The 25,648-nt window shown below is 45.8% G+C and overlaps 3 protein-coding genes across 5 annotated transcripts in view; 1 reads left to right on the top strand and 2 right to left on the bottom strand.

Annotated features, from left to right (window-relative positions):
• The window catches only part of LOC144483229 (uncharacterized), a 43,182-nt gene extending 41,300 nt beyond the window's left edge, over window positions 1–1,882 (top strand). The window contains exon 3 of the mRNA XM_078202000.1: window positions 800–1,882. Within this exon, the coding sequence (XP_078058126.1) occupies window positions 800–1,727 (928 nt within the window). The 3' untranslated portion in view covers window positions 1,728–1,882. The remainder of the gene's footprint in view (window positions 1–799) is intronic.
• LOC144483237 (uncharacterized) overlaps window positions 1–25,648 on the bottom strand; it is a 284,523-nt gene that overhangs the window by 35,407 nt on the left and 223,468 nt on the right. The window lies entirely within an intron of this gene.
• LOC144483235 (uncharacterized) lies at window positions 8,225–24,659 on the bottom strand. Of its 3 annotated transcripts, XM_078202012.1 has the most exons (4): window positions 24,588–24,648; window positions 18,080–18,371; window positions 12,620–12,731; window positions 8,225–10,408 (listed from the first exon to the last, which is right to left on the bottom strand). In XM_078202012.1, the coding sequence occupies exon 4, from the start codon at window positions 10,056–10,058 to the stop codon at window positions 9,048–9,050; it is 1,011 nt and encodes a 336-aa protein (XP_078058138.1). In that variant the 5' UTR covers window positions 10,059–10,408; window positions 12,620–12,731; window positions 18,080–18,371; window positions 24,588–24,648; the 3' UTR covers window positions 8,225–9,047. The 3 variants fall into 3 exon arrangements, with proteins under 3 accessions (XP_078058138.1, XP_078058137.1, XP_078058139.1); XM_078202011.1 differs by lacking the exon at window positions 18,080–18,371 and having other exon boundaries at window positions 24,588–24,659; XM_078202013.1 differs by lacking the exon at window positions 18,080–18,371 and having other exon boundaries at window positions 24,561–24,640.

The following is a 25,648-nucleotide window of genomic DNA, read 5'->3' as shown; positions in this document are numbered from 1 at the left end:
CCGCTGGAGGCCCCAACACCCCCAGTAAGACCCATTGGTTTTATTGTCAGTCTGCAGACAGGAGCTGGAGAACTGAACCCAATAAGAGTTTTAACAATACCAGGTTAAAGTCCAACAGGTTTATTTGGTAGCAAACACCATTAGCTACCATTAGGTGTTTGCTACCAAATAAACCTGTTGGACTTTAACCTGGTGTTGTTAAAACTCTTACTGTGTTCACCCCAGTCCAACGCCGGCATCTCCACATCAGAACTGAACCCAGACAGAGGAGAGGGAGGGAGAAAACTGGGAGTGGAGAAAAGAAATGGTGAGATGGGTTTGGATTTCAGCCCAGGGAGGAGGGAGAGTTTGTGGGACAGGAATTTATTGATTTGGGGCAACAAGAGAGGAAGAAATGTTCCAGAGAATTAGAATTGCCTGTTCAAAATTTCTATCCTGGACTGACAGTGATTAATTTTGTAAACTCCTTTTACAGGTGAGGTGAAGAAACATCACATCAAAATCAGACAGAGTCTCGATTCACTCGGGCTTAAATATCCTGACTTTGAATGTGGAAGGAGAAATGTTTGTCTTCTGTCTGGAGGAGAAGATTTCAAACATCAGTGCGACTGAAAAAGCACCAAGATACCCACACACCCGAGTGAGAGTGTTTCAGTGAGTTGACTGTGGAAAGAGCTTTATCCAGTTACGCAGCCTTAAAAAACATCACAGCATTCACAGCGAGGAGAAACTGTACACGTATTGTGTGTGGATGAGGCTTCAACTGATCGTTTAACCTGGAGAAACATAAGGACACCAGCACCATGGAGAAACCGTGGAAATGTGGGGACTGTGGGAAAGGATTCAGTTACCCTTCCCTGCTGGAAAACCATCGGCGCAGTCACACTGGTGAGAGACCGTTCACCTGTTCTGTCTGTGGGGAGGGATTCATTCAGTCATCTGGCCTTTGGTCTCACCAGAGAATTCACACTGAGGAAAAGCCATTCACCTGCACCTCCTGTGGGAAGAGGTTCAGGCATTCTTCAGCACTCACTGTGCACCAACGCACTCACACCGGGGAGAGACCATTCATCTGCTCCGTGTGTGGGAAGGGATTCACTCAGTCATTCCACCTGCTATCACACCAGCGAGTTCATACTGGGGAGAGGCCGTTCACCTGCTCCGACTGTGGGAAGGGATTCACTGGGTCATCCCACTTACTGTCACACCAGCGAGTTCACATTGAGGACAAACCATTCAGCTGCCCTGACTGTGGACGGAGTTTCAGACAGGCATCCTCCCTCATTACACACCAGCGAATTCACACTGGGGAGAGACCGTTTACTTGCTTTGTGTGTGGAAAGGGATTCACAGTTTTACCCACCCTGCTGAGACACCAGAAAATTCACACTGAAGAGAAGCCATTCAGCTGCACTGACTGTGGAAAGAATTTCAGGCAGTCATCCAACCTCACTGCTCACCGACGCACTCACACTGCAGAAAGACCATTCACATGCTCCGTGTGTGGGAAGGGATTCAATCGGTCATCCAACCTCTCTGCTCACCAGCGAGTTCACACAGGGGAGAGGCCATTCACTTGCTCCGTGTGTGGGAAGGGATTCGCAAAGTCTTTCAACCTGCTGGCTCACCAACGCACTCACACTAAGAGGCCATTCAACTGCTCTGTGTGTGGGAAGGGATTCACTCAGTCACAATGGCTCCTGAGACATCAACAAGTTCACCAGTGACTGCAGGGGTTGGATTTTGCTGTTTTTGCTGCTGTTCAGTATTGACAGTCTGACAATATTTTATTTCTGTTGATGTTAACAAATCCTATAACTAGCTGGAATTTAATATTCTGGAAGTGTCACTGATTTTCAGGGCTGCAATGTCACTTTTTAAAAGCACCACAGTGATCTTCCCCCTTAATTGAAGAACTGTCAACAGGAACCTGTTTAGAATAAAATTAAGAACTTTTGCTTCAATTCTAATTTGATCTTTGGGCAAAATCTACAATTCATTCTCTGAAAGATCCATCTGCAGGGCACAAAGTATTTATTTTCAATGCTTGTATTGAGATTTTCTGGAAAGCTACTCTTTGATTTTTAAGGGCTATTTTTTGGTTTCCAGGGCATCGTTTTCCATTCTCAGTAACTCCTTTATTAGTGATGTAGTCACGTAGTAACATTACCTTTTGTGTTTCTGTTAGTTTACTTCTTTGAATAAGATAGCACAAATACTGAAGACTGTGTATATATTAAATCTTTTAAATTGGAATCTATGAATGATATGTTTTGTTAACTTATTTTAAAAATACTCCCATACTCTCTTTCCAAAATGAGAATTCTAACTATTTGACACAAGGTAACTGAATCAGATGTTTACTGGTTCAGACGGTGGAGCAGGAAAAATCTCTCCCGATTCTGATCTTCATTGTGTGTGGATTTACATTGATAACCCATCAATAACCTCACTACACCAGCTGAGATCAGCTCTGACCGGGGATTCTGTATGTTTTCTGTGAACGTTCAACTGCAAATAAAAGCAGTTTAGAATATGGACCTGGATGAATGGATCTCAATTTCTAATGTGACGACCCAAGTGATTGGTAAGTATGTTCACAATATCTGGTTACTCAAATTCCTGAGCTGTAAACCCCACCTCCTGAGATATATAAAAATAATTGAGACTTGTTCAGCAGAATGGGGAAAGCTCTGCCGATGGTTGGCTCATTCCTTTTGAGGCTCACACTGCTATGAAACTAGTTCTGTAGCAGGAAGACACAACTCCTCCACACATCACTGATAGGCTGCTGAGTCTTTTCTCAAAATAGGTGGCAAAGCTGTTCCTCCAGTTTGAGACTCTGTCTCTGCAGATGTAGCAACATCGGGAGAGACAGAATCTGTGATTGGAGGAGATGGTCCTCACAGTTTCTGCCTCTCCCATGTACAGGATGATTTATTTCTTCCAGTAGTTCCTCACAAGACTTAATTTCTGCAGGCCTTTTGGCAAGTCATGTTGCAGCTTTATAGAACCTCAGTTAGGTCGCACTTGGAATATAGTGTTCAATTCTTGTTGCCACACTACCAGAAAGATGTGGAGGCTTTGGAGAGGGTGGAGAGGGTACAGAAAAGATCTACCAGGATGTTGCCTGGCATGGAGGGCATTAGCTATGAGGAGAGGTTGGAGAAACTTGGCTTGTTCTCACTGGAACGACGCAGGTTGAGGGCGATCTGACAGAAGTCTACAAGATTGTGAGGGGCTTGGGCAGAGTGGATAGTCAGAAGCTTTTTCCCAGGGTAGAAGAGTCAATTACTAGGGGGCATAGGTTTAAGGTGCGAGGGGCAAGGTTTAAAGGAGATGTACGAGGCAGATTTTTTACCCAGAGGGTGGTGGGTGCCTGGAACGCGCTGCCGGGGGAGGTAGTGGAAGCAGATACAATAGTGACTTTTAAGGGGCGTCTTGACAAATACATGAATAGGATGGGAATGGAGGGATATGGTCCCCAGAAGGGTAGGGGGTTTCAGTTCAGTCGGGCAGTGTAGTTGGTGCAGGCTTGGAGGGCTAAAGGGGGTGTTCCTGTGCTGTAAGTTTCTTTGTTTTCTTTTGAGGGTGAATTCACCATCCACAGCCATGTATTTTGAATCCTGGTTCTGAAATATTCTCTCTGGGTTTAAGGCTTCCTGGCGTCAGACACACATTTAGATCTTACCACCAAACACCAATTCATATCCTCATCCGTGTCCCAGATTTAAATGTGGTTGTCCAAACTAGAAAACATATATAATTTGACTCTTTTTAAACCTGATTCACCACACCCTGCCACACTAACTACAAGAGATTGTGTTTGGGACCAGTTGTTCCGTTAAAGTCTGGGTTGTTCTCAATGGTGACAGTTTTAACCTCCATAACCTGTCCTAACCCTTCTGCCCTCCAGGGGGCTCTGTTTTTCTGATGGTGACATTCCCTGTTGACCCAGTCAGCCCTTGAATTGTTTGTGAATCCAGTCACATGTCGGTTAGACTGGATCAGGGCGGCAGATTTCCTTCCTTGAAGGGAATTAGAGAACCAGATGTGTTTTTACAACAATTAATTCATGCTCATCAATATTTTTATTGAAACGTGGTGGGATTCAAACCCAGGTCCCAAAATCATTATAATAAATAGAGAAAATGCTGGATAAACTCAGCAGGTTGGTTCTTTTCAGAACTCCAGCATCTGCTGGATTTTGCTTTACCTCCAAATCATTCTCCTGGATTACTCCTGCTCTGGCTCTAATTCCAGTCAGCTCAGACAACAAAAACAGGTTTCACAAAATCACAAACATTTAAAAAAGGAGGTAGACAAAAGGCAGGTAACTATAGGCTGGTTAGCTTAACTACTGTAGGAGGGAAAATGCTTGGATCTATCATCAGGGAAAAAATAGCGAGACATCTGGATATAAATTGTCCCATTGGTAAGACGCAGCATGGGTTCATGAAGGGCAGGTCATGTTTGACTAATTTGGTGGAATTATTTGAGAACATTACATGTGCAGTGGACAATGGGGAACCTGTGGATGTGGTGTATCTGGATTTCCAGAAGGCATTTGACAAGGTGCCGCACCAAAGACTGCTGCATAAGATAAAGGTGCACAGTGTTACGGGTAATGTATTAGCATGGATAGAGAATTGGTTAACTAACAGAAAGCAAAGAGTGGGGGTAAATGGGTGTTTTTCTGGTTGGCGATCAGTGACTAGTGGTGTGCCTCAGGGATCAGTGTTGGGACCGCAATTGTTTACGATTTACATCGATGATTTGGAGTTGGGGACCAAGTGTAGTGTGTCAAAATTCGCAGATGACACTAAGAGCAAAGTGTGCAGAGGACGCTGAAAGTCTGCAAAGGGATATAGATAATCTAAGTGAGTGGGCGAGGGTCTGGCAGATGGAGTACAATGTTGGTAAATGTGAGGTCATCCATTTTGGTAGGAATAACAGCAAAATTGACTATTATTTAAATGGGAAAAAATTGCAGTGTGCTACTGTGCAGAGGCCAAGCTGATTGGAGGAGGGAAAGCAATTCCTCCTCCAAGACTTGATCTCATTTGCATCTTAGCCAAAAGGCCGAGATACTGCTTTTAAAAATTGCTTCATATGAAACATATGAAGCTTCAATGTAACCTAATGACCTCAAACAAACCTCTGCAAGACGTGCCGGATCATTGACACGGATGCCATCATCTCACGTGAGAACACCATCTACCAGGTACACGGTACCTACTCTTGCAACTCGGCCAACGTTGTCTACCTGATACGCTGCAGGAAAGGATGTCCCGAGGCATGGTACATTGGGGAAACCATGCAGACACTACGACAACGGATGAATGAACACCGCTCGACAATCACCAGGCAAGACTGTTCTCTTCCTGTGGGGGAGCACTTCAGCAGTCACGGGCATTCAGCCTTGGATCTTCAGGTAAGCGTTCTCCAAGGCGGCCTTCACGACACACGACAGCGCAGTCGCTGAGCAGAAACTGATAGCCAAGTTCCGCACACATGAGGACGGCCGAAACCGGGATGTTGGATTTATGTCACATCATCAGTAACCCCCATAGCTTGCCTCCTGGGCTTGTAGAATCTCACTAGCTGTTCTGTCTGGAGACAATACACATTTCTTTAACCTGTGTTTAATGTTCCCTCCACCCACATTGTCTGTACCTTTAAGACCTGGCTGGTTGGAGGATTCGCATTCATATCAGTATTCTGCAATTTGATTTTGTCTGTTTGCACCGTTTGAGAGCACATTTCCACTCCATCTGACAAAGGAGCAGTGCTCCGAAAGCTTATGGTATTTGCTACCAAATAAACCTGTTGGACTTTAACCTGGTGTTGTGAGACTTCTTACGCTGTGCAGAGGGACAGGGGTGTCCTTGTGCAGGAATCGCAAAGAGTTGGTTTGTAGGTGCAACAGGTAATTAAGAAGGCAAATGGAATTTTGTCCTTCATTGCGAGAGGGATGGAGTTTAAAAACAGCGAGATTATGTTGCAGCTGTATAAGGTGCTGGTGAGGCCACACCTGGAGTACCGTGTACAGTTTTGGTCTCCTTACTTGAGAAAGGATATACTGGCACTGGAGGGGGTGCAGAGGAGATTCACGAGGTTGATTCTGGAGTTGAGAGGGTTGGCTTATGAGGAGAGACTGAGTAAATTGGGGCTATGCTCATTGGAATTCAGAAGAATGAGGGGAGATCTTATAGAAACATATAAGATTATGAAGGGAATAGATAAGATAGAAGCAGGGAAGTTGTTTCCACTGGCGGGTGAAACTAGAACTTGGGGGCATAGCCTCAAAATAAGGTGAAGCAGATTTAGGACTGAGTTGAGGAGGAACTTCTTCACACAAAGGGTTGTGAATCTGTGGAATTCCCTGCCCAGTGAAGCAGTTGGGGCTACCTCATTGAATGTTTTTAAGGCAAGAATAGATAAATTATTGAACAGTAAAGGAATTAAGGGCTATGGTGAGCGGGCGTGTAAGTGGAGCTGAGTCCACAAAAAGATCAGCCATGAGGCTCGAGGGGCCCGATGGCCGACTCCTGCTCCTAGTTCTTATGTTCTTCCCACAATCCCCACATTTCCATGGCATCTCCCTGTGACTGCAAATTATGTTCCAAAAGGCCAGATGATTGGTTGAAGCTTTCACCACACCTGACTAAACCTCTGACTAACCTGACTAAAACTGAGGATAAAGTATTGGTGTCTGTAAGGGCTAAAACAATACCCTTGGCTTCCTTGTAGATCTGTGGCACCAAGTTCAAGACTGCTTCATGAATCATCCTCTCGGCCTCTAGCCTGTCAACTGCCCATGAGAATCTTATATGTTTCAGAATGTTCACTGCTCATTCTTCCAAACCCAATGAGTTTAGGTGCAACCCTTCCCCAAAAGACAACGAGTTGGATTCTGCGAGGTCAAAGGACCTTTGTGTGGTCCACCCCCTGGCCTGCTACGATTCCTGTGGTGGGTGGGATGGGAGAATTCTCCCCTACACCTTCACAACCTTTCCTCAAAAGACAACACCTTCATCTTAGGAATGGGCCTGGTGAACTTCCTCTGAACTCATTCCAATGAAAGCATGTCATTCCATAAGTAGGGAGACCAAAACCATACACAGTATTCCAGCTGCTATCTCAGCAATGTCCTGTGTAGGTGCAGCAAGTTCCCTTTTTCAAACTCCACCCCCTTGCAGTAAAGTCCAACACTCCATTTGCTGCCTTCTTTACTTGCTGTACCTTCATCCTATTTTTTCACGATTCATGTACAAGGACACCCAGATTCCTCTCTACGGCAGTATTCTTCAGTTTCTGTATATTTAAACAATTTTTTGCTTCTCTATTCTTCCTGCCAAAGTGGAAAAGCTCCCACTTTCCCGCACTATACTCCATCTGCCATTTTTCTGTCCATTCAGGTAACTTATCTGTGTCCCTTACAGATTTTTTGTAATAACCTCACAGCTTGCTTTTCTACCTATCTTTGTATCATCAATTCTGGCTTCATCCAAGTCATTGATCAAGGTGGCTGTTTTTCTCTCTCTCAGTTGTGGGTGATATTTGTCCCTATTCTCCTGGAAACTGAATGAATCTTGTTCCAAACTGGGTTCAATATCAGACATTTCAGGGAGTCAGGAATCATTCGCCCCTGAACCTACACTGGTAAAACCCCAGACAGTTCCTCAGTAAGGGTTTTTCTGGTTCCTCACCATATATTAGTCAGGATACTGAAACCCAGCTTTTTTACAGTCCACTCCTGGAGGTTCCACTCCCTGAGCCAACAAAATTCAGCAGTGTCAGTGCTGAAGTTTCACAGTGGGAGTGATTCCCAGAGTAACTGTCAATCATATCACCATTGATGTCCAGGTTTGTGTAGTTTTAGTTATCCTGATGTCTAACACACACACATCAATAAAACAGGGAATTCCTGCAAACAAACTGCAGCTTCTTCTCTATCTGGAGATCCAATGTTTGTTGAATAATTGTCCCAGTGGTTAACAGGCTCCTGTGAACTCATCCAACTCGTATTTTAATACTGACTTTAACAAATATATTTTAAATAGGTTTATTTTAAATGAGTTAAAACCAGCCTTAAAATGGTATATATAGTATAACAACCATAGTACTTTTCAGACTGGAAACTTTAACCTGCTGTTTCACTTTCATTTAGGAGCAGATCCCAGTTTTACACCAATCTCTGATTCATGTGTCCAGCATTCACCGTCATTCTAAAAGCAGAAGTTGCTGCAAAATCTCAGTAAGTCTGACAGAATCTGTAAAGACAGGAACAGTTAATGTTTCCAGTTGAATGTGACTCTTCTTTAGTGTCAAAACATTAGCTCTGTTTCTCTCTCCAGAGATGCTGTCAGACCTGCTGAGTTTTTACAGCACTTCTTGTTTTTATTTACGAGTTCAGGACTCAGACAAGACAATCCACAATACAAATCTTACAACTGGGCCAGGGTTTATTAACATCAGCAGAAACAGACACCAATGAAAATGGTTGGGACCTCGATGAGATTAACAGCAAAATTCAGTCCCTGCAGTCACTCGTGAACATGATGGTGTTTCAGCAGGTGAGGTGACTGAGTGAATCCCTTCCCACACACGGAGCAGGTGAATGGCCTGTCCCCAGTGTGAATTCGCTGGTGCTTTATCAGGTTGGATGATTGACTGAATCCCTTGCCACAATCAGAGGAGGTGAATGGTCTCTCCCCAGTGTGAACTCGCTGGTGTCTCAGCAGTTTGGATGAATCAATAAATCCCTTCCCACAACTGGAGCAAGTGAATGGCCTCTCTCCAGTGTGACTTGGCTGGTGTTTTAGCAGGTTGAATGACTGAGTAAATCCCTTCCCACACTCGGAGCAGATAAATGGCCTCTCCCTATTATGAATTCTCTGGTGTTTCAACAGGTCGGATGAATCAGTGAATCCCTTCCCACAATCAGAGCATCCTCCCCATTGACCAACTGTGAGAATGAACAAAATGCAGTCCTGGATTTAACTGAGAGCAGAAACAATAACAGCAGAATCCAACCCCTGGAATCACTCGTGAACTCGTTGGTGTCTCAGCAGCTGGGATGAAAGACTGAATCCCTTCCCACACTGAGAGCAGGTGAATGGCCTCTCCCCAGTGTGAACTCGCTGGTGTATCCGCAGGCTGGATAATCGAGTGAATCCCTTCTCACACTGAGAGCAGGTGAACGGCCTCTCCCCAGTGTGAATTCGCTGGTGTCTCAGCAGGTGGGATGACTGAGTGAATCCCTCCCCACACTGAGAGCAGGTGAATGGCCTCTCCCCAGTGCGAACTTCATGGTGTCTCTGCAGCTGGGATGACCGAGTGAATTCCTTCCCACACTGAGAGCAGGTGAATGGCCTCTCCCCAGTGTGAACTCGCTGGTGTCTCTGCAGCTGGTTTGACCAAGTGAATCCCTTCCCACACTGAGAGCAGGTGAATGGCCTCTCCCCAGTGTGAACCCGCTGGTGTATCCGCAGGCTGGATGAATCACAGAATCCCTTCCCACACTGAGAGCAGGTGAACGGCCTCTCCCCAGTGTGAACTCGCTGGTGTCTCAGCAGGCTGGATGGATTACAGAATCCCTTCTCACACTGAGAGCAGGTGAATGGCCTCTCCCCAGTGTGAACCCGCTGGTGTATCCGCAGGCTGGATGGATCACAGAGTCCCTTCCCACACTGCGAGCAGGTGAACGGCCTCTCCCCAGTGTGAACTCGCTGGTGTGACTGCAGGATGGATAACCGAGTGAATCCCTTCCCACACTGAGAGCAGGTGAATGGCCTCTCCCCAGTGTGAACTCGCTGGTGTTTCTGCAGGGTGGATAACCGAGTGAATCCCTTCCCACACTGAGAGCAGGTGAACGGTCTCTCCCCAGTGTGAACTTGCTGGTGTGACTGCAGGATGGATAACCGAGTGAATCCCTTCCCACACTGAGAGCAGGTGAATGGCCTCTCCCCAATGTGGTTGCGCCGATGAGCTTCCAGCTCATTTGGGTATCTGTATCTCTTCCCACAGTCCGCACATTTCCATGGTTTCTCCATGGTGCAGGTGTCCTTGCCTCTCCCTTGGGTGGACAATCAGTTGAAGCCTTGTCCACACACAGAACACGGGTACAGTCTCTCCCCGCTGTGAATGGTGTGATAGTTATTCAGGCTGTGTAACTGGTTAAAGCTCTTTAGTCAGTGCACTGGAAGACTCTCACTCCAGTGTGGCCGTGTGTTGGTGCTTTTCCAGTCACACTGATGTTTGAAATCTTTTCAAATCAACAGACTGGACAACCATTTCTCCTTCTAGATTCAAAGGCCGATGATATTCAGCTCCCATGGAATATGACTCTGTCAGATCTGACGTGACGTTTGAGATTTCGGCCTGTGATTCCTCTTTCAATATCCTGTAAAACAAGTTTACAAAAGTCATCAGTATCAGTACAGGATAGAAATTCAGAACAGACAATTCTAGTTTCTATCGAACATTCTTTCCTATTTCAGTCCCAAGAAGCTGTAAATCGCCATCCCACACACTCTCCCTCCATTCTCACTCTGCTGTATCTAATATTCACCCTCCCAATTCTCCTGAAGGTGCTGATTGAGGCTGATTGACAGATCCATGCTCACTGCTTCCTGTCCTGGACACAGAGACCATAACAAATAGGAGCTGCAGTCGGCCATTTGGCCCATCGAGCCTTTTAAACTATTCAATGAGATAATTCGTTCATCTACCTCAGCATCATTCTCCCCACACTAAACCCATATCCCTTGATATCCTCAATATCTAGAAACCAATCAATCGCTCTCTTGCAAGTAGTTGATGACTGAGGTTTCACTGTCCTCAGGGATTGAGAATTCCAAAGCTTTACCACATCCTTGAGTGAAGAAATCCCCCCACATCTTAGCTTTTGCTCCATCTTCTTGTCTGTTCCCCATAACCCTTGACACCCTTGTCAGTCAAAGATCTGTCTAACTGGAATATATTCAATGATCCTCAGCCTCCACTGGTCCCTCTAGAAGAGAAATCCAAAAGACTAACAGCCCTCTGAGGGAAGAGACGTCTGGAAATATATATATATACAGGGGGATCTTCATCAGTTGATCGGTTAAGGAAGTGAGCCGATGATTGGCAAATGGATTTCAGTACAAATAATACAGAGCACAGAGGCACAACCTCAGGCTAAAGGGACGATCCTTTAAAACAGAGATAAGGAGGAATTTCTTCAGCCAGAGAGTGGGGAATTTGTGGAACTCTTTGCCGCAGAAGGCTGTGGAGGCCGGGTCATTGACTGTCTTTAAGACAGAGATAGATAGGTTCTTGATTAATAAGGGGATCAGGGGTGATGGCAAAAGGCAGGAGAATGGGGATGAGAAAAATATCTGCCATGATTGAATGGCGGAGCAGACTCGATGGGCCAAGTGGCCTAATTCTGCTCCTATGTCTTATGGTCTTAAGTGTGAGTGTTGCATTTTGGAAAGTCAAACCAGGGTAGGACTTATACAGTGAATGGTAAGGCCCTGGGGAGTGTTGAGGAACAGAGGAACCCAGGAGTACAAGTATATCGTTCGTTGAAAGTGATGTCACAGGTAGACAGAGTGGTGAAGAAGGCATTTAGCACACTGGCCTTCATCAGTCAGGGCACTGAGTATAGGAGTTGGGACATTATGTTATAGTTGTATGAGTCGTTGGTGAGGCTGCACTTGGAGTATTGTGGACAGTTTTTGTAACCCTGTTATAGGAAAAACATTGATAAACTGTAAAGAGTGCAAAGAAGATTTATGAGGATGTTGCCGGGACTAATGGGTCTGAATGATCATGAGAGGTTGGACAGGCTCGGGTTTATTCCTTCGAATGTAGGAGAATGTGGGGTGACTATATTGAGGTGTATTAAATAATGAGGGGCATAGATAGGATGAACCCACATTGTCTTTTTGCCAGGGTCGGGGAATTGAAAACTAGAGGGCATAGATTTAATATGAGAGGGGAAAGATTAAAAGGGACCTGAGGGGCAACTTCTTCATGCAGAGGGTGATGTGTACATGGATTGAGCTGCCAGAGAAAGTGGTTGAATGTTCAAACAGCAGGTTTAAACATTTAAAAAGCATTTGGATAAGTACATATCCCTCTAATCCTTTCCAATTCATGAGCCAAACACGGGCATTTGGGACTAGCTGGGAGGGCACCATGGTTGGCATGGATCAGTTGGGCCTAAGGGCCTGTTTCCGTGCTGTATTGCTCTATGACTCTATGTGCTGGCTGCATCAGCATCTACTGCCCATAACTCATTGCCCTTGAACTGAGTGGCTTGCATTGCTGGGGGATGTGGTAGATTTCCTTCTTTAAAGGACATTATTAAATCAGATGGATTTTTACAACAATTGTCATCAATGGACTTCCAATTCTAGATTTTTACTGAATTCAAATTTCAACATCTGCCACTGTGGGATTCGAACCCAGGGTTCACAGTGCATTGCCCTGGATCCCTGTATTACTAATCCAATAACACTATCACTGCACCATTGCCTGCCCATCCATGGTAAAGGAGTCACAGTAGCCCGAGATCCATGGAATCAGAGCATGCTCTAAATTTAACTTAATGCTCAGTAGCACTCACCCCAAAACCATTTCACTGTTTTCAACATTTTAAATCCGCTGGAGTCTACATCTGCAAAGATCTCAGAGAGATTGGTGTCCGGGAAAAATGTTGCAATCTTCAAATCTTGTCCCTGTAAATGAGGAAAGTTATAGGTGTAATTCAAGGTTAGAAATTCAAGAGAGACAAACATTTCTTTTGGTCTGAGTTTGCTGTGTGTAAATCTTTCCCTTCTAATCCCCTGTAAAAGGAGTTTCCAAAATCCATCAGCATCTGTCCAGAACAGAAATTCCAAACATTCACTCCTCCTTTAACCTGGCACAGAATTACTTCAGCTGGGACAAAATTGCAGTGGAGGCAGTTCAGGGAAGATCCAGTTGGTTGATTCCTGAAATGAGGGGTTTTATCTTTCAGGTTGAGCAGCTTGGGCCTGTACTCTTTGGAGTTTAGAAGACTGAGAAGTAATCCTATTGAAATATCTGGGAATTTAAGGGCGGCATGGTGGCTAGCACTGCTGCCTCACAGCGCCAGGGTCCCAGGTTCAATTCCGGCCTTGGGTCACTGTCTGTGTGGAGTTTGCACATTTTCTGTGCACTGTCTGTGTGGGTTTCCTCCAGGTGCTCTGGTTTCCTCCCACAGTCCAAAGACTGTGGTTCGGTGGATTGGCTATGCTAAATTGACCCTCGTGTCAAATGCATGGGGTTGTGGGGATGGGGCTTGGGTGGGATTGTGGTCGGCACAGACTCGATGGGCCAAATGGCCTGCTTCTGCACTGTAGGGATTCTGTGATTCATATGATATAAGGTGCTTGACAAGGTAGATGCTGAGAGGATGTTTCCTCAGGTGTGGGAATCAAGTAAAAATAAAGGATCTCAAATTTAAGATGAAGATGAAGAGAGATCTTTTCTCTCAGCGGGTTGTTGATCTTTGGAACTCTGTCTTCACCAGTGAGGATTGGAGGCAGGTCATTGAATATATTCAAAGCTGAGGTTTTGATCCACAAGAGAGTTAAGGGTATGGACGGGCTGGGGGTAGCAAAGTAGACATGATCTTATTGAATGATGCAGCAGGCTCGATGGGCCGAATGACGGGCTCCTGTTCCGAATTCTTATTCTGATGTTCTTGGATAGCTGCGCATGCGCCCTGCTACCTATTGACCCTCTGAAGATAGAGGTTCTGAACCAGCCCCCGAAACCACGCCCATTGTGACCCGTCACAGACAGCAGCGCATGTGCCCTCCTTCCCCGCTGAAACAAGATGGCGGCCGATAACCGGGGCCTGTTCCCGAGATAAAAGCCTGGGAGCTGTAAACCCGGGACCTGCAGGGTCTGATTCGGGCCGTGCAGCCTACAGCGGATGTTTGTGAAGCCTCCGCTCGCTCCCTCCCTACCCCAACTCCCGGCTCCACTTCTCCCGCAGCCCAACCGACTCACCCGCTGAAAAAAGCGTCTCCCGCATTCAGGACTCTGAGCAGTGACACTGCGCATGCCCCAGATACAGCACTGCGCCTGCGCAATAGGCTCCTGTGGAATGACTATAGAACATAGAACATTACAGCGCAGTACAGGCCCTTCGGCCCTCAATGTTGCACCGACCTGTGAAACGAATCTAAACCCATCCAACCTACACTATTCCAATCTCATCCATATGTTTATCCAATGACCCTTTAAATGCCCTTCATGTTGACGAGTCCACTACTGTTGCAGGCAGGGCATTCCACACCCTTACTACTCTCTGAGTAAAGAACCTACCTCTGACATCTGATCTATATCTATCACCCCTCAATTTAAAGCTATGCCCCCTCGTGCTAGCCATCATCATCCGAGGAAAAAGGCTTACACTGTCCAACCTATCTAATCCTCTGATCATCTTGAATGCCTCTATTAAGTCACCTCTTAAACTTCTTCTCTCCAACGAAAAAAGCCTCAAGTCACTCAGCCTTTCCTCATAAGACCTTCCCACCATACCAGGCAACATCCTGGTAAATCTCCTCTGCACCCTTTCCAATGCTTCCACATCCTTCCTATAATGCGGCGACCAGAACTGTACACAATAGTCCAAGTGCGGCCGCACCAGAGTTTTGTACAGCTGCAACATGACAGCATGGCTCCGAAACTCAATCCCTCTTCTAATAAAAGCTAACACACTGTACGCCTTCTTAGCAACCCTATCAATCTGGGTGCCAACTTTCAGGGATCTATGCACATGGACACCGAGATCTCTCTGTTCATCCACACTACCAAGTATCTTACCATTAGCCCAGTACTCTGTATTCCTGTTACTCCTTCCAAAGTGAATCACCTCACACTTTTCCACATCAAACTCCATTTGCCACCTCTCAGCCCAGCACTGCAGCTTATCTATGTCCCTCTGTAACCTGCAACATCCTTCCACACTGTCCTCAACTCCACCGACTTTAGTGTCATCCGCAAATTTACTAACCCATCCTTCTACGCCCTCATCCATTTATAAAAATGACAAACAAAAGTGGCCCCAAAACAGATCCTTGCGGTACACTAGTAACTGAACTCCAGGATGAACATTTCCCATCAACCACCACCCTCTGTCTTCTTACAGCTAGCCAATTTCTGATCCAAATCTCAAAATCACCCTCAATCCCATGCCTCCGTATTTTCTGCAATAGCCTACCGTGGGGAACTTTATCAAATGCTTTACTTAAATCCATAAACACCACATCAACTGCTTTACCCTCATCCACCTCTTTGGTCACCTTCTCAAAGAACTCAATAAGGTTTGTGAAGCACGACCTTCCCTTCACAAAACCGTGCTGACTATCCCTAATCAAATTATTAATTTCTAGATGATTATAAATCCTATCTCTTCTAATCCTTTCCAAAACTTTGCCCACAACAGAAGTAAAGCTCACTGGTCTATAATTACCAGGGTTGTCTCTACTCCCCTTCTTGAACAAGGGGACAACATTTGCTATTCTCCAGTCTTCTGGCACTATTCCTGTAGACAATGACATAAAAATCAAAGCCAAAGGCTCTGCAATCTCCTCCCTAGCTTCCCAGCGAATGCTAGGATAAATCCCATCCGGCCCAGGGGACTTATCTATTTTCACACTTTCCAGAGTTGCTAACACCTCCTCCTTATGAACCTCAATCCCGTCTAGTCCAATAGCCTGTATCTCAGTATTCTCTTCGACAACATTGTCTTTTTCCTGTGTGAATACTGACGAAAAATATTCATTTAGCGCCTCTCCTATCTCTTCAGACTCCACGCACAACTTCCCACTACTGTCCTTGACTGGCCCTAATCTTACCCTAGTCATTCTTTTATTCCTGACATACCTGTAGAAAGCGTTAGGATTTTCCTTGATCCTACCTGCCAAAGACTTCTCATGTCCCCTCCTGGCTCTTCTTAGCTCTCTCTTCAGCTCCTTCCTGGCGAACTTGTAACTCTCAAGCGCCCTTACTGAGCCTTCACGTCTCATCTTTACATAAGTCTCCTTCTTCCTCTTCACAAGAGATTCAACTTCTTTAGTAAACCACGGTTCCCCCGCTCGACCACTACCTCCTTGCCTGACAGGTACATACTTATCAAGGACACGCAGTAGCTGTTCATTGAACAAGCTCCACATTTCAATTGTGCCCATCCCCTACAGATTTCTTCCCCATCCTGTGCATCCTAAATCTCGCCTAATCGCATCATAATTTCCTTTCCCCCAGCTATAATACTTGCCCTGCGGTGTATACCTATCCCTTTCCATTGCTAAAGTAAACGTAACCGAATTGTGGTCACTATCACCAAAGTGCTCACCTACCTCCAAATCTAACACCTGGCCTGGTTCATTACCCAGTACCAAATCCAATGTGGCCTCGCCTCTTGTTGGCCAATCTACATACTGTGTCAGCAAACCCTCCTGCACACATTGGACAAAAACTGACCCATCTAAAGTACTCGAACTATAGCATTTCCAGTCAATATTTGTGAAGTTAAAGTCCCCCATAACAACTGCCCTGTTACTTTCGCTCCTATCCAGAATCATCTTTGCAATCTTTTCCTCTACATCTCTGGAACTTTTCGGAGACCTATAGAAAACTCCCATCAGGGTGACCTCTCCTTTCCTGTTTCTAACCTCAGCCCATACTACCTCAGTAGACGAGTCCTCATCAAACATCCTTTCTGCCACCGTAATACTGTCCTTGACTAACAATGCCGCACCTCCTCCTCTTTTACCACCTTCCCTGATCTTACTGAAACATCTAAACCCCGGAACCTGCAACAACCATGCCTGTCCCTGCTCTATCCATGTCCCCGAAATGGCCACAACATCGAAGTCCCAGGTACCAGCCCATGCTGCAAGTTCACCCACGTTATTCCGGATGCTCCTGGCATTGAAGTAGACACACTTCAAAGCACCTTCCTGCCTGCCGGTACACTCCTGCGACCTTGAAATCTTATTCATCACCTCACCACTCACATCCTCCTGTACACTGGAGCAGAAATCCAGGTTCCCACCCCCCTGCCGAATTAGTTTAAACCCTCCCGAAGAGCATTAGCAAATTTCCCCCCCAGGATATTAGTATCCCTCTGGTCCAGGTGAAGACCATCCCGTTTGTAGAGGTCCCACCTACCCCAGAATGAGCGCCAATTATCCAGGTATCTAAATCCTTCCCTCCTGCACCATTCCTGTAGCCACGTGTTCAACTGCTCTCTCTCCCTATTCCTCTCCTCACTAGCACGTGGCACGGGTAACAAACCAGAGATAACAACTCTATTTGTTCTCGCTCTAAGCTTCCACCCTAACTCCCTGAATTTCTGCCTTACATCCCCATCTCTTTTCCTACCTATGTCATTGGTGCCTGTGTGGACCACAACTTGGGGCTGGTCCCCTTCCCCCTTAAGGATCTTGAAAACACGATCCGAGACATCAAAGACCCTGGCACCTGGGAGGCAACACACCAGCCGCGAGTCCCTCTCGCTCTCACAGAATCTCCGATCTGTCCCCCTAACTATGCAGTTCCCAATGACTAATGCTCTACTCCTCCCCCCCTTTCCCTTCTGAGCAACAGGGACAGACTCTGTGCCAGAGACCTGTACCCCATGGCTTACCCCTGGTAAGTCGCCCTCCCCAACAGTATCCAAAACGGTATACTTGTTATACAGAGGAACGGCCACAGGGGATCGCCGCACTGTCTGCTTCTTACCCTTTCTAACAGTCACCCAAGTATCCTCATTCCTAGGAGTATGAACCTCCCTGTAGCTTTTATCTATAACTGTCTCTGCCTCCCGAATGATCCTGAGTTCATCCAGTTCCAACTCCAGATCCCTAACACGGTCTTCAAGGAGCTGGAATTGGGTGCACTTCCTGCAGGTGTACTCAGCTGGGACACTAATGGTGTCCCTCACCTCACACATCCCACAGGAGGAACATTGCACTGCCTGCACTGACATCCCTGCTAACTTCCCGAACTAATAAATGAAAGAGAAAAGAAAAAGAAAAAGAAAGCTCACCTGCTCTCACGCAGAGTCTTTTTTTTTAGGTTAGAGGAGGAGGGAGGGTGGGAGACTCTACACGTGTAGAGTCTCGGGTTACCTCCCCGTTCAAATTTAGTGGGCAAAAAAAAACCGTCCCAGGTCTCCCTACGGCTGACTTCCGGTTTCCTGTTTCTCAGGAAAAAAACAACTCCGAAAAAAGTAAGTAAAAATAAATTCAGCTTATCTTCCAGTTCTGCCCTCCAAAAATCACTCCCCTCTCTGCCCGCTTCACCGGAAGAATAGGGCACGTTCACAACCGCAGGGGCACCTGGGAATTAACAGCGCCATTGTCAATCAAAGACATAATAGAAAATTATCTTGTGCAATTGAGATCAATTAATTTTTAAAAATACATTCCTCTGAATTTGTGCACTGCCATTCTCTATTTCTAAAATTGATTTAAACCAGTGCTCTCCTGTGGGAATACCCCGAGTTTTTAAAACATTTCTCACTGGTTTCCCCCCTCCCCCCCCTCTCTGCTCTCCTGAAGGTGCTCATACTGATTGGGTAAATCCCCCAGAAACTGGTTTATTTCACTTTCTTTCTCCTGAGACTGAATATTCTGTTTTATGCAATGATACATCACAGATGGAAACCATTTGGCTCACGTTTCCATGCTGTAAACCTCTGTGACTCTATCCTGCCCAGCCGGGCTCTCTTTAAGATCGATCCAATTAATTCCACAGCCCTGCTGGCAGAGTCAGAACAATGTATATTTACTGCAGCAATGCAGGAGGTAAATAGAGAATGTTTTTCGTTGTATATTTCTCAGACACACACCCCTGGAAAGATCAATCGGCCGGTGTACCAAGCAAATATTAAGGTTCCACTTAAAATTAAAACAGAAGGTACAGAGAAAAAACAGCAGTTACCAGGGCCGAGTTGATGGTCAAAATGATGGTGCTGAGCTGCCTTTAGAAAATAACCAGCAATCCAACAAGTCACTCACAATATTGAATCAAACAAAATTGATCAAAGATTCAGATAAAGTATTCTGTTTTCCAACATGATGCTGTGATATTTTGTGATGGTTTCAATGTTCTCAAAATTACTTGGTGTAGTCCTGGTTTATTTAATACTCACTCCCACCCATCGCTGTCCATGAAGCACATTACCCCCACTCTGATTCTCCATCCCATCAGAGACAACTCAGTCACTGACTGGAAATTAGGGCTTTTAATGAGAGCTCTGATAACCGAGAATGCACCGTAGGCAGAATCAACCCGAGCTAACAAACCCCAGACAGTGAACATTATCTCCCAGACCCGAATATAAAACAGTGAACATTATCCCCCCCAGACCCAAATATAAAACAGTGAACATTATCCTCCCCAGACCCGAATATAAAACAGTGAACATTATCTCCCAGACCCAAATATAAAACAGTGAACATTATCCCCCAGACCCGAATATAAAACAGTGAACATTATCCCCCAGACCCGAATATAAAACAGTGAACATTATCCCCCCCAGACCCGAATATAAAACAGTGAACATTATCCCCCAGACCCGAATATAAAACAGTGAACATTATCCCCCCCAGACCCGAATATAAAACAGTGAACATTATCCCCCCCAGACCCGAATATAAAACAGTGAACATTATCCCCCAGACCCAAATATAAAACAGTGAACATTATCACCCCCAGACCCGAATATGAAACAGTGAACATTATCCCCCCCAGACCCGAATATAAAACAGTGAACATTATCCCCCAGACCCGAATATAAAACAGTGAACATTATCCCCCAGACCCGAATATAAAACAGTGAACATTATCCCCCCCAGACCCGAATATAAAACAGTGAACATTATCCCCCCCAGACCCGAATATAAAACAATGAACATTATCCCCCCCAGACCCGAATATAAAACAGTGAACATTATCCCCCCCAGACCCGAATATGAAACAGTGAACATTATCACCCCCAGACCCGAATATGAAACAGTGAACATTATCCCCCCCAGACCCGAATATAAAACAGTGAACATTATCCCCCAGACCCAAATATAAAACAGTGAACATTCTCCCCCAGACCCAAATATAAAAGTGAACATTATCCCCCCCAGACTCAAATATAAAACAGTGAACATTATCCCCCCCAGACCCGAATATAAAACAGTGAACATTATCCCCCCCAGACCCGAATATAAAACAGTGAACATTATCCCCCAGACCCGAATATAAAACAGTGAACATTATCCCCCAGACCCGAATATAAAACAGTGAACATTATCACCCCCAGACCCGAATATAAAACAGTGAACATTATCCCCCCCAGACCCGAATATAAAACAGTGAACATTATCCCCCCCAGACCCGAATATAAAACAGTGAACATTATCCCCCCCAGACCCGAATATAAAACAGTGAACATTATCCCCCCCAGACCCGAATATGAAACAGTGAACATTATCCCCCAGACCCGAATATAAAACAGTGAACATTATCCCCCCCAGACCCAAATATAAAACAATGAACATTATCTCCCAGACCCGAATATAAAACAGTGAACATTATCCCCCAGACCCGAATATAAAACAGTGAACATTATCCCCCAGACCCGAATAGAAAACAGTGAACATTATCCCCCCCAGACCCGAATATAAAACAGTGAACATTATCCCCCAGACCCGAATATAAAACAGTGAACATTATCCCCCCCAGACCCGAATATAAAACAGTGAACATTATCCCCCTCAGACCCGAATATAAAACAGTGAACATTATCCCCCCCAGATTTGAATATAAAATGGTGAACATTACAGTGCCGGCTCGCCCAGTAAATGGCTGACAGAATAAAACAGCATATTCCTTGATTTGTTCATAATGGGTCGTCATTTCCTTTTCAGCAGCCCACACTCACAAAACCAAAAATACAATGTTTACTGTGATTACAGATTGGGCAGCACTTGCTGAACAATCCTGAGTGTGCTAATAGCTACACTCAATCAATTGAAGATAATCAGTCGAGTTCATAATACGGCTCAGTTATATTTGCGAGAAGTGACTGACATACATACATACGCAGCGATCCTTTCCCTGCAAACAAAAGCCTTGCACCTTTTTTGAATTTCCCAGAAGCTTGAGAAACCTACAGTCTCCTCTTGGTTTCTCCATGGCAAAGCTTCAAGTCAATGAGAGTCCACCAATTAGCACCCTTTTCTCCTGTAGTATAAATTGCAATCATTTAAAATTTGGCATTCTTCCGTTTGTCCTGATGAGTGCATGCTGAAAAGATTCAGCAACATGTCTCTCTTGTCAGCAATATTCAAGTTCAGTACCAACAAGTATCTGTGCATTGTTTTATGTTCCTTGATAATTAAATGTGATCGTGGAAGTGTCACTGTGAAGAATGTGTAAGTCAGTAAGAATTGTCAGCATTTTCTCATTGGAAATCTTAATCAGTGGAATCTTTCAGACACTGAATTGTAGTTTGTACCAAATGTCAATTTCAGATTGAAGGAAAATGTATTATAAACAAGTTCCTGAATAAAACAAAAAAAAAATCACAGATAGTACGTTTAAAAGGGGACACAACAGCCCTGAAAATCAGTGACATCTCAGAATATTAAAGCAGAATTCCAGTTGTAGGGATTGTTAATGTCAGCAGAAACAAACCAATATTGTCAGAATATCAATCCTGAATGTGATTAACAGCAGCAGTAACTGCAAAATCTAACTCCTGCTGACAATTGTGAACTTGCAGAGGTGTCAGCAAGTGGGATGACCGAGTGTATCCCTTCCCACACACAGAGCAGGCGAATGGCCTCTCCCCAGTGTGGGTGAGCTCATGTAAATGCAGGCTGCCAGACTGAGTGAATCCCTTCCCACACATGGAGCAAGTGAATGGTCTCTCCCCAGTGTGAGTGCGTTGATTTGCAGTGAGGATTGATAACTGCCTGAAACTCTTTCCACAGTATGTGCAAATAAATGGCTTCTCCTCAGTGTGAATTCACTGATGTGACAGGAGGCCGGATGAATTGGTGAATTCCCTCCCACACGTGGAACAGGTGAACGGCCTTTCCCCAGTGTGAACTCGCTTGTGTGCACTGAGGTTGGATGAAGACCTGAACCTCTTTCCACAGGAAAGCTGAACGGTCTCTCCTCTGTGTGAACTCGCTGGTGTGACAGCAGGTTAGATGACAGAGTGAATTTCTACCACACACAGAATAGGTGAATGGCTTCTCCCCTGTGTGAATTCGCTGGTGTGATCAAAGACCGGATGGTCCAACAATTCCTTCCCACACAAGGAGCAGGTGAACGATCTCTCCCCAGTGTGAACTCGCTGATGTGCACCGAGGTTGGATGAATATGAGAACCCCTTTCCACAGGTGGAGCAGCTGTACAGCCTCTCCTCAGTGTGAATTTGTTGGTGTAACAGCAGGTGGGATGAGGTAGTGAATCTTTTCCCACACACGGAGCAGGTGAATGGCCTCTCTCCAGTGTGACTATGGTTTTCCAGCAAGTATGGATAATTGAATTCTTTACCACAATCCTCACATTTCCACGGTGCAGGTGACTTTGTGTCTCTCCAGGTTGGATGATCAGTTGAAGCCTTATCCACACACGGACCACGTTTATGGTTTCTTCTCACTGTGAATGGTGTGATTTTTTTCAGGCTGTGTAACCGGTTAAAGCTCTTTTCAGTCAGTTCACTGGAACACTCTCACTCGGGGGTGTGTGTCTCGGGTCTTTTTCTGCCACATTGAATTTTTAAAATTTTCTTCCACTGACAAAACAGGCAATGATTTCTCCCTCCACTGTAAAAAGCAATCATACTGAGGTCATGATGAATCAAATGGTTCTGCAGACCTTGACCTAAAGTTTAGTTTGAGTTTCCTGTCTGTGAATCCTCCTCTTCTAGTTCCCTGCAAAAAGAGCTTAAAAAACGATTTCATAACAGACAATTCGAGTTTCCATGGAACACTTCTTCATCTCATTTATCTTGAGCTATAATCTCCATCCCACACACTCTCTCTTGTCCCTGGTCTAAATCAAACTCCTTGCCCCATCTCCACCATTTCATGTCTCCACTCTGAGACCAGCTCCCTCTGCCTTGTCACTCCGGCTGGATTCAGTTCTCCAGATCATGTGCAGATTGACTGTACAACCAAGGAGTCAATTATTTTCTTTTAAGGTCAGGGGACATGAAGTCCCACCGACTCTGTTGTTACCACAATGGCCACACGTCCCCTGCTCACCACTGAAACAACACGGTGACCGTTAACACGGACCTGTTCCGAGGAAAGGCTCCATTTTATTTGTGCCACAGCACCAGGGGAATTACCTCCTGCACAGGCACAAAGGTATCATCAGTCACAGGGAGTAATGGCAGCTGGTGTCTCAAACCTCATTTTAACATTTGCTCCCAGATATTCTAAATTACATTTGAAATACAAACTGACTTCTGGCATTATGGAGTAAATTAAAACATAATCATTTTCAGAATGACCATTCCCGAGAATCAATTCCCAAATCAGTAATATTAAAATTCTCATCAGAAATACATTGGAAAAATGGCTATTTTAATGGACATTTTCACAAACGCTATAAAAATGATTCTTCAAAACAAATTAATATTTTCTTCAACAGATGAATAATAATATTTTAATAAAACAACCACCCAATGAGGATCCTGACTCAGGATTTCTGAGCTTCATTGACCACTAACTGAACCAGCCGGGAATTGTCTCCACAAAACTTCCCCAACTCCCTCCCGGGAAAAAGCTGCAAACCCGGGAGCTGCAGCTTTTTACTGGGGGTGTTGGGGCCTCCAGCGGGTGATTGTGAATCCTCCCCGCCCACCTCCCAGGGTTTCCTTCCTTCCCAGAGATCAGAGTCCTCATTGATTTGAGGCCAAAGTGTAACCTCTTATTTATTGTCCCCCTCCCCCATCCTCTGATGTGAACCATCCTCCAGTGGCTGAGCCAGGATGGGGCCGTTAACCTGGGCCTGTTCCCGGGAGGGAGGGAGAAGCCCCGCAGCTGCAAACCAGGGAGCTGACAATGATTCTGAAGGGTTTGCGGATCCACAAAGTGTTTCCAAATCCTCCCAGCCACCGCCTAACGCTGACTCCGCTTCTCCGGGACAAACAAGCGCAAGGACAGCAATGACACTGCGCATGCTCCACATCACAATGCCCGGGAGCTGATTGACGGCAGCTCCGGACCAATAGGAGGGGGGGCCGGGACTGGAGGACCGAGCGAGAGCGGCTGGTCCTCCAACCAGTCAGACTGATTTGGGGGGGGGGGGGGGGGGCTGAGCCTGGAGCTCCCTCTGTCTGCGCGTGCGCTCGGCCGCACACTGTCAAGATGGCGGTCGTTCACCCGGGCCTGAATCGGGGGAAAAGCCCGAACAACTTTTCAACGGTTCAAATATCGAATCCGAGCTTCCCATTGGGGGCTTGCGGCCTACACGGGACTTTTATGAAGCCTCCAAGTCCGCCCACCCACCGGCTCCATCACTCATTCCTGATTTACCCGGTGTTATCGCCCGGACTGAATATTTCCGCAACCGCCTCAATCCCCAGTGATCGGCACTGCGCATGCTCCAGATCCCCACAGTGCAACTCGCCCTCAGCCCCGCCCCTCATTCACTCCGATTGGTTGGAGGGCCAGCCGCTCTCGCTCGGTCCTCCAGCCCCGCCCCTCATTCACTCCGATTGGTTGGAGGACCTGCCGCTCTCGCTCGGTCCTCCAGCCCCGCCCCTCATTCACTCCGATTGGTTGGAGGACCAGCGGCTCTCGCACGGTCCTCCAGCCCCGCCCCCTCATTCATTCTGAATGTTTTGTCTTCTCCCAAAACCCAAGGCCATCTTTCCCAGAACTACATTTTTGAATTCTCCAATCAGGTTTCTGCCTTGTCACATTACTGAAACAGCTCTTATCAAAGTCCTCACTGACATCCTATGTGACTGCAACAAAAATGAACTTTCCCTTTTTATCCTCGACCTATTTGCAGCCTTTGGCAAGGTCGCCCACATCATTCTGCTCCATCCCTCTCCACTGTCGTCCAGCTGGGTGGGGCTACTCTCTCCTGGTTCTACATGGACGGCACGGTGGCACAGTGGTTCGCACTGCCGTCTCAAGCACCAGGGACTCGGGTTCGATTCTGGGTCACTGTCTGTGCAGAGTCGGCACATTCTTGTCTGTGTGGGTTTCCTCCGGATGTTCTGGTTTCCTCCACAGTCCAAAAGATGTACTGGTTAGCATTGACCATGCCAAATTCTCCCTCAGTGTACCCAAACAGGCGCAGGAATGTGGCGACTGGGGGATTTTCATAGTAACTTCATCGCAATGTTAATGTAAGCCTACTTGTGAAACTAATAAAGAAATATTAAACTTTAAACCTATTCTTCTCTCTTCAATCAGAGTCAGAGAATCACTTATAATATCTTCCCTTCCCATTCCCACACTTACCTCTGGTGTCTCCAGAGGCTTGGCCTCTCATTCCTTATCAACATATTCCCATCAGTGACATCATCTGAAAACAGTGTCAGTTTTCACATTTACTCTGTTAAAGAGACAATATAAATGTAGAG

This window comes from Mustelus asterias, unplaced genomic scaffold (genome assembly GCF_964213995.1).
Source record: "Mustelus asterias unplaced genomic scaffold, sMusAst1.hap1.1 HAP1_SCAFFOLD_50, whole genome shotgun sequence".
In the NCBI taxonomy this organism is placed as follows: Eukaryota; Metazoa; Chordata; class Chondrichthyes; order Carcharhiniformes; family Triakidae; genus Mustelus; species Mustelus asterias.
The sequence above is the reverse complement of the archived record's forward strand: the minus strand, read 5'-3'. Positions and strand labels throughout refer to the sequence as shown.